The 9,723-nt window shown below is 40.4% G+C and overlaps 1 protein-coding gene across 4 annotated transcripts in view; it reads right to left on the bottom strand.

Annotated features, from left to right (window-relative positions):
- WDPCP (WD repeat containing planar cell polarity effector) overlaps positions 1-9,723 on the bottom strand; it is a 246,207-nt gene that overhangs the window by 135,434 nt on the left and 101,050 nt on the right. For all 4 annotated transcript variants that reach the window (XR_314622.2, XM_014532062.1, XM_014532063.1 and 1 more), the window contains exon 10: positions 3,083-3,692. Coding sequence is in view for 3 of the 4 variants with exons in the window: in XM_014532062.1 (XP_014387548.1) it covers positions 3,083-3,692 (610 nt within the window). In the remaining variant the exon portion in view is untranslated. The remainder of the gene's footprint in view (positions 1-3,082; positions 3,693-9,723) is intronic.

The following is a 9,723-nucleotide window of genomic DNA, read 5'->3' as shown; positions in this document are numbered from 1 at the left end:
GCAGGCGGGGAACGTTGGAGTCCTCCTTCACTGCAGCAAGCAAGCCTCATGTTCGCTTCCAGCTGCCTTGCTGCCGGCTGCCATCTTGGCTGACAGTTAATTTGCATATACTCACTGATTAGCCAATGAAAAGGGTAGCGGTCGTATGCTAATTACCATGTTTCTCTTTTATTAGTGTAGATATTGCCTTGTATAAAATAGTACACTTCTTGGCTTCTCTGTGGAAGATGACTCTTCTAGCTCCCTCTTGAAAAAGACATGTTCTTTGAATTCTTCTAATAACAGTCATGATGGCCTTTACTAGTAAATCCCCAATGATCTGATTGATGATTATAAGGATTTAGAATGGAAATGTTAGCCTTGAAACAGTTTTCCTTCAACACTAGCTTACCTATTCTAAGTGTCAAACTCCAAGAGTCTTAGGATGCTGGCACCAGGCAGGGCCACGTTTACAAGTGACAGCATTCTATTTTAAACTATGATCTCTCTCAGCTTCTTAAATTGTAAGCTACACCTTTCATGTCAAATTTTCCAAAGGCTTGCATAACAAGCACATGAAAAAAACTCATAAATGCTCCCCAGTAGGGAAACTGCACATGTAAATACCTGTTTATATATGCAGTAACTTGAATTATACATGAAAATTCCACATGGATGCCCAGAATCAGCACTGTGTTAATTCAAGAAGTATATTAAAATTTTTGGATGTATTTAGTAGCAGAGCCTAAGAAAAATCTGTCATTTAAACAGAGTTTTCTTTTTAAAAATCTGCTAGTTGGAATCTACTGTTTCAAGGAATCTACTCTTCCTAGGGAAAAAAGTAATCTGTAATAAAACATTAATCTTATAACACATTTTTTAAATCCTGGGAAGCTCCATATTAGATCCTTTAAAGACTGTAAATTTTCCCCATTCTATAAAATGTAACAGTCATATTGAAAATAAAATATAAATGATAAATGTCAGTTGCAGAAGTTATCACCTTTTCATTCGAATGCTTGACTTCTATTGGATAACTCTCTTCCAAGAGACCTTCTTGGGAAAAAGAGGTGACAGCCAACTCATTGCCTAATTGATTTAGGAACAGTGCCCAGGGAGACAGTCCAATTAAGTTTACAAGCTGGCAATTAGCAGGGAGCCCTCTAAATCCCTACACTGAGAGCCTGTTTACTTTAGTAAGAAGGCAAATGTGCTAGAGATAGGAAGAGAAAGCTGTGCTTTTTGCAAAGCTGTTGTTAGTAGGCCCACAAGGGAGGGCTGAAGAAGAGCTAGGTATATGTGGGCAGACAGCCTTCTGTTTGACAGGTAACTGGGTAATTTATAGTGTGTGTGTGTGTGTGTGTGTGTGTGTGTGTGTGTGTTTTAACAGACATGCAAAACATCTAACATCTACTTTAATGAGTGTTGTATATGGAGACATACAACTGTTAAAAATGCAGTGGGGCAAAGTCGAACTGGATTATCTCATAATAAGTGAAATTCCAAACATTTTTTCTTGGACAATATTAACATTATGAATAGATCCAGTTGCATTTTTATTATGTGAGAGAAGAAAAACATAGCCCTCACATTATATCCATATCTTTCAGGTTAATCAAGTCATTTTCACTAGACTTATTTCATGTGTTCAACTTCAGAGGCAAATAGATCCATACAAAAACAAAGTAAACTGAGAGCTACTTAAGAAACATTATTATGATGTCTTTAAAAACTTAGTTTTATACCACAGAGCCAAATCCTGTCAGGGGTTTAAAATGTATTTACTTTTTTAAGTTTTCAAGTAGCAATAATGTGCATTAATTAAAGTCTATTTTTTCAAACCTAAGCAAAGGTCTTTTAAGAATTTTAAATTATACAAAACTACCTAAAGAATATCAGATATTCCAGGAGAAAGCTAGAAATGGAAAACCACAAAAGGCAAATATAAAGCAACTAGAGGCCCGGTGCACAACATTCATACACTGTGGGGGCGAGAGGGGGTGGCCCTTCAGCCCAGTCTGCGCCCTTTTGCAGTCAGGGAGCCCTGGGGGGATGGATGTCCCACTGACATCCTTAGCGCTGCCACAGAGGCGGGCCGCTGTGCTCACCAGCCGTCAGCCCGGCTTCTGGCTGAGCGGCGCTCCTCCCCCTGTGAGAGCGCACTGACCACCAGGGGGCAGCTCCTGCGTTGAGCATCTGTCCCCTGGTGGTCAGTGCATGTCAGAGCGACCAGTCATTCCACCATTCAGTCGGTTTGCATATTACCCTTTTATTATATAGGAGGATAATAAAATTTTGTTTTAACGTTTCCTGATTGAAATGGACTGTATGAATACAGAAATTTCATAATATTGATAAAATCCTTTTGAATTTTTTAGCTAAAAGGGTAACAAAAAAGTTACGCAAATATCTTTACCAAAAGCTAGTTAAACATTTGCTTTCCTTTTTTTCAAAACACTTATTTTACACAATTCCAATCTGGTAAGCAATGGATACCTATAACCTAAAATGATTTTTAAAAATAAAGTATTACAGTCCTACAAAGAATTTTTTAATGGACATATTAAGTGCTTTTAAAATATTCGCTGGGTAGCTCAGTTAGAACATTGTCGTGATACACCAAGGTTGCAGGTTCAGTCCCAGGTCAGAGCACATATAAGAAACAATCAATGAATGCATCAATAAGTGGAACCCCAAATCAATGTCAATGTCTCTCTCTCTTCCTCTCCAAAATCAATCAATGAAAATTTTAAAATGCTAAACAAAATAATCACATACCTATTTCTTAAAGATTTTTTTGGTAGACAGTTTATTTTGGAAAGTGTCAAATGTGAAATTTCAGGCTTTTTATTCATTACACTGAATACTTAGTGTAATTTCCAAATTCTTCAATATCATTATCTAATGATATTAAAGAATGTTTCCTGACATTTAGAAACTCATCCACAAAGCGTTAAGGAAACTCTATGAAATGTATGAAAGGCAAGCATATTTATGGGATGACAAGTAGAAAATACATTCCAAGAATAGTTTTGTTGTCTTAATTATAATCTCACCATCATAAACACTTTAATTTACTTACTCACCAACTTCCTTTACTTACCAAGTTTAAACAAAAGAACACCCAAAGGGCCTCTGTTGAACCTGAGGAAGAGGAGATCACAGATGTCCCCACTTTCGGGCTTCTGAGAAGCAGCCTGTGGAGCTACCCACTGCATTTCAACAAGACTGCTGGGAACACTGAAAAATGTATTGAACTGCAGAGTCTCCCTGGGTGAGCGGTCTTCAGCCAAGAGCTGGATGTTAATAGGGGAGAGAGCCATATCAAAAATTTGCAGCTCTCCTTGGATGCTGCCAACTAGCAGAATGGTGCCACTTGGGTGGCAGCTTATTAATGAAGGCAAAAGTTCAGCCTGGGCTAAGAGAGTCACTCTACGGTGAGTTTCATAAAGAATTATGGAGGAATCTTCACAGCCCAGAATCAGTTTGTCTTCAGTAGCATTCCTGCAGCAGCTAATGGCCTTGGATCTTAGTGGTATTCTGGTGACCGACACACACTGGATTTTGTTCCGAACACACTCATAGATGCAGCTGTCAGCCATGGGCTCTTTGTCTGCACTGATGGAGCGCTCCACTGTCAACACCTGGTAAGTCTGTTTGGTGCTAAAACGAACATCCAGTGGATCCCATTCCGTGCGGACAGAACTCAGAATCTGTAAGAGATGTATCAAGTATGTTCACACAGAACTTGGGTTTTCTTCAGCTACCACACATAGGCCTTATATTAATCTAGCACCCTACTGAAGATCATCAATTATCACCTTAAACATTAGAAATATATAAGTATGTGTAATCACATAGAACATGTATGTAAACATATATATGGCACATACAGAGCACAGCTGCAGAAATTAAACTGTAAGATTTAACTTGACCATGTTGTTTTAGAAAATCTAATTAACTAAAAGACAAATATGTCCCACAGTATAGAAAAACAAGGAAGGTGGGCTTTTAGTAAAATAATACAGTTAGCAGAATATCTAAAACCGCTAAAAGTTTGATTTTGGGGTGTTTTGTTTTTAGTTTCATTTGTTCTCCTTTTCTTTAATCTTCTATTTTTATTGTTGACACTACAACTTGAAAGAATTAAGTGCATCTCTTTCCCACCCACTATCCTTCCCAATTCTGAAATTACTGGTAAATTATTTACTAGAAATATATTTCTAACTAGTAGTACAGAGTAGGCAAAGGGAAAAAAAACTTTAGAACCCTATTAAGAGTCTTGTAGAAATAGTTTACTATCAGACAAGATACGAATGGTTAAGTAGACAAATGACCAACAGGAAAAATAATAATGTAATGTATTAGTTTTAAAATAAAAAAAAATTAAGACCTAGTAAGTAATATGAATTGTCAATACTTGTTAAGTAAAATTTTAAAAGCATCTTTGGTATAGAACAGAAAGGCTACAAGAAATACCTAGGCAGAGGAATAAAAGCAAAAAACAACAGGCCATTCAGTTTATTCATATGGAAATGTGGGAGAACAAGAACCTGCAGAGTAGCATTAAAGTGGGTTTAAATATATACTAAGACTATCAAAATCTTCAAAATCAGATGCAGAATTATTAGAAAAGCACACCTGTACACATAATAACATTTCATAAAACTATAAACACACACCCATGCACACACACACATACACAAAAGTGCATGTAAAATCTGGTGAAATCCAACTAAGACCTGTATCTGAGTTAATAGTATTGTGCCAAGGTCATTTTCCTGGATTTGACAGTGTACTGTGGTAATGTATATAGTATTTACCCCAATACTATCATTGGGGGGAAAGTATAAGAAGGGAATTTGCTTTTAGCAATTTAAGCAATTATTTTAGCCATTTCTCGAGAATAATGATTTCAAAATAAAAAGGTTTCTTTGTTTGTTGTTTTTTTAATATATTTTATTGATTTTTTTACAGAGAGGAAGAGAGAGGGATAGAGAGTTAGAAACATTGATCAGCTGTCTCCTGCACACCCCCTACTAAGGATGTGCCCACAACCAAGGAAATGCCCTTAACCGGAATCGAACCTGGGACCCATCAGTCCGCAGGCCCACGCTCATCCACTGAGCAAAACCAGTTAGGGCTGGTTTGTCTGTTTTAAAGAGTTACATAGTGCGAAGGGGGGGGGGGGGGGGGGGGGAGTTGATGTTAATTTTCTTTAAAAAAATTTTTTTTATTATTGTTTTCAGAGAGGGAGAGGGAGAGGTAGATAGAAAAACCAATGATGAGAGAAAACCATCAATTGGTTGCCTCCTGCATGGCACCTACTGGGGGTTGAGCCTGCAACCCAGGCATGTGCCCTGACCAGGAATGAAAGGCGTCCTTCTGGTTCATAAGTCGATGCTCAACCACTGACCCACACTGTCCGGGCTTTCTTTTCCTCCCTCCCTCCCTTCCTTCCTTTCTTCCTCCCTCTCTCCCTCTCTTTTCTTTTTTTTTCTTTTTTTCCCTTTCCCCTTCCCCTCCCCCTTTTCTCCCCGCCCCTCCCCTCCCTTTTCTTTCTTTCTTTCTATCATGTGAATTTTTCCTTTAAAAATCCATCCTAAACATCATCACAAATGAATCTTCCTAAACTAAATGTTTTGGTTTTTTTTTGCTCTTACTCCCCCATTCAAACTTTGCCTTGGCTACCCACCCACTAAGGAATTAAAATTTTATTCCTCTTCCTAGAATGCAAAAGCCTGTAGGACCTATATCTAAACTCCTTCCCTTCCTCACACTCTGTCCTTGTTGGTTTTTTGTGTTGTTTTGTGTGTTTTTTTCTAATAAATATTTGGGTATGACATATGTGTCAGGCACTGGTCCTGGGGATGCAGCAGTAAGTCCTCACCTCAGAGAATATACACTCCAGTGGCTGAAAACAGGCAACGATTCACAAGCAAATATCCATAGGATGTTAGTAAACCTATATACCCACTTCCTAAGTACTAAGAAGAAGAGTAAAGCAAAGTAAGCAGAATGAGGAGCAGCAGGAATGGGGAGGGGAGTTTACATAGAGAAGTCAGGACAGCGAAAGGGAAGCCATGCAGCCATTTGGGAGGAGAGAGCCCTGGGCAGAAAGGAAACAAACACCTTGAGGTGGGGCTCTTGGCCTGATAAAGGAACCGCAGAAGACTGACCTGCTAGAGAAGGAGCAAGGAAGAAAGTGGTGAAACTGGGGGAGGGAAACAGATGCTGTAGCAGCTTGTAGGCTACTTTGTAGGGACTGTGGCTTTTCTCTAAATGAGATGAGAAGTCATAAGCAGAGGAGGGGCAGGATCTGACTTGCAAATTCTAGTGTTAACTCCCACAGCTTCCCCTCCTTACTCTACTCTGAGTTCAAACTAAAACATGCCCTGCATTTTCCCAGCGCTGTAACTTGTGAAATTAATTAAACAAGGAGGCCCTAAGACTGATGTGGCTCCAATGCCATGCTGGCCTACATAATAAGCAAACCAAAATCTAAGCTTGTAGATGCCTCAAAGTTAAAAACCAAACCTCGAAGGACAACCAATCAGGCTTTAGGCTATAGCCAGTCAAGTAATTTCCTTTCTTTGCTTCTCCATTATTCTCTATATAAATCTTTCCCTTGGCTTCTGTCTGTGGAGTGCTTCTAGCCACTTTGAGTCAGGCGATGTCTGGTTAGAATAGATTTTTGTTCAAATAGCTCTTAAAATTTTTACTATGCTTCGGTCTATCTATTAACAACTTTACTTGTGTCCTTTGCCTTAAATTCACACTCTTCACCCAGTGCCTCAGTTTTTCCCTTCAAATACACTCACCCTTTTAGAACAAAACCAGAGGCTATCCCAGTTTCTGGATTCCTTCCAACTAGGCGGCATCCTTCCTTCCTTGGATCTCACCTCCATACTCCCTTCCCCACTCCAGCTTGGCCAATGACTCTCTGGTGACATTCGGCTTTTAATTTACTTCTAATGTTTGGTCATATGTCCTCATTTTCACCGTAAGCTTAAATCTATTTTACACTTTTTTGTGTGTCCGTGTAGCGGCTAGCCCAAAGCTATGCTGGTAGTAGGTGTATAATAAACTTTTTAAAACTATGAATTTAAAAAAAGGGAAACTATAATGCTGGTTAAAATATACTTCCCGAGGCTTAAAGTTTTGTAAAGGAAGCCTCAGGGCAGAAAACTGAGAAGCCAGGTGACTTTGAGTATGGCCAGTATGTATACAGACAGACAAAGAGGAGGAGCCCAGCTAGATGGCAGTCTTGGAGATACCATTATAATTAACCTAGTTATTAATAACAAGAAAGGAACAAAGGGAAGGCCAAAAATTATAGACATGTCATTTAGGCAGCTTTACCCGAAGCTAAGCTTTATATTCCCCAGGGAGCCAGCGGTCTATTCCCCCAAAATTTGGGGGTGGGGGGCCTGGCCGGTTGGAGAATAGTTACATGCCCAGTAAAGTTGGGGTGATGTTGGGAAGGTACTTGCTTGTCAGTCACACCTGGGAACAGATCATTGGCCCGAATGGGCTTGGCCACTGCAAGGGCGAGCAATTTGGGAGATTTAATCTCCTGAACAAAGGAACTCGTGCTCTTGGTTCTTTTGGTTCCTCTTATGCTTTTAGGACTCTTATTGCTCGGGGTGCCCACGGCCAAGTGGACCCCCACATACGATGGACTAATGGACTGCAACTAGCCTGATGCTGAACTACCAGGCTGCAACATGGAACGGAAACTCTGGACTCTGACTTTGCTTCTAGCTTTACTGAAACCCCAGCTACACTTGTTCTATGACTGGAATGGGACTTGGGAAACCCAGGGATGTAATTCCATGCAAATAAAAGTCAATCATCCTCCCATGAGAGTCTCAGAACGTTATTTTTCTCAAGATAGCATAAGGACCCCACCTCCAGCACCCAGTGATGAAGAGGACACCCCGATTTCTCCGATAACATTGGCACAGAACAATTTAGGCTCAAGGTCCATGGGGAAGGACCCAGGTTTGCTCAATCCCAGATGTTTGTGAGACTCTCTCCACTAGGCTCTGTAATGTTACCAGAAGAAATACATTAAAGGGGGAATGTAATATTGTGATGTATAAGAAATACATATGTATTTATTTGGTCATTCAGATGACCAAAATATATTTTTCATATATCTTCAACCTTTGTCCACAGTTCTTGACTCACAACTCTCAAAACCCTGGGATTTTCCTGTGTTGAGAGTGATAAAGATGTATTTTATTATGTTAACTTTTAGAAAGCATCTAAGGATGGGGCTGGATGCAATGGAGCCAACCTTGTGATTAGAGGGTTAGAACTTTAAGTCCTATGCCCTGGTATCCAGGGAGGGAGAGGAACTGGAGAGTGGATCAATAGCTAATCAATCATGCCTATGTAATGAAGCCTCCATAAAAATCCAAAAGGACCTGTAGAGGATATGAAAGCTCCAGGCCCTTTCCCTAATCCTTGCCCTATGCATCTCTTCCATCTCACTATTCTTAAGTTATATCTTTTTATAGTAAACTGGTGATGCTCATAAGTAAAATGTTTCTCTGAGTTCTGTGAGCTGCTTTAGCAAATAATGGAATCCAAGGAGGGGGTCTTGGAAACCTCTGATTTATAACCAGTTGGTCATTAGTATAGATAACAGCTGGACTTATGTAGACTGGTTTCAGCCACTATGGAAAATAGTATGGAGGTTGCTAAAAAAAATTAAAAATAGCCTCATGACCCAGTGATATATATCCAGAGAAACCCCAAATACTAATTAGAAAGAATTTATACACCCCTGTGTTCATTGCAGCATTATTTGCAATAGCACAGATATGGAAGCAACTCAAATTCTCATCAATAGACAAGTGGATAAAAAAAGCTGTGAGATATATTATATATATGGAGTATTACTCGGCCATAAAAAAGAAAAAATCTTAACATCTGTGACAGCATGGATGGACCTAGAGGATATTATGCTAAGTGAAATAAGTCAGTCATAGAAAGACAAATACCTTATGATTTCACTTAAATGTGAAATCTAAGAGCGAAACAAGTGAACAAACAAAATAGCAACAGACTCAGAGATACAAAGAACAGACTGATGGCTGTCAAGGGGACAGGGTTTGGGAGGGCTGGGTAAAAAAGGTGAAGGGATTAAGAAGTACAAACTGGTAGTCACAAAATAGTCTTGGGGATGTAAAGTACAGTATAGGGAATATATTCAATAATCTAATCTAATAAAAGAGAAACATGCAAATTGACCATACCTCCACTACGCCCAAGCCATGCCCACCAGCCAGTCAGAGTGGTTATATGCAAATTAACCCAACCAAGATGGCGGCTGGCAGCCACGGAGCTGGAGCAAGCAGGAGGCTTGGCTGCCCCGGCGATGGAGGAAGCCAAGCTTCCCGCCTGCCCTGGCCAGCTCTGAGCTCCACTCAAGGCAACAAAGTTTCAATTATAGAAGATAAATAAATACCAGATACCTGCTTCCAGCCAGCCTCCACTGGGAGCTTGGGTGGCTGGGGGCCGTGGCCAGCTTGCAAACAGTCATCAGCCCCTCACCCAGGATGGCCACACCCTCATGGGGTGAGGGTCCCCGCTGGGGGCTTGGCCAGCCTGCAAAAAGCCATCAGCCCCTCACCCAGGCTGGCCAGGCACCCCAGCGGGGACCCCCACCCTGAAAGGGGTATGGCCAGTCTGAAAACGGCCCTCAGCCCCTCACCCAGGCTGGCCAGGCACCCC

This window comes from Myotis brandtii, unplaced genomic scaffold (assembly GCF_000412655.1).
Source record: "Myotis brandtii unplaced genomic scaffold, ASM41265v1 scaffold84, whole genome shotgun sequence".
NCBI classification, from domain to species: domain Eukaryota; kingdom Metazoa; phylum Chordata; class Mammalia; order Chiroptera; family Vespertilionidae; genus Myotis; species Myotis brandtii.
The sequence above is the reverse complement of the archived record's forward strand: the minus strand, read 5'-3'. Positions and strand labels throughout refer to the sequence as shown.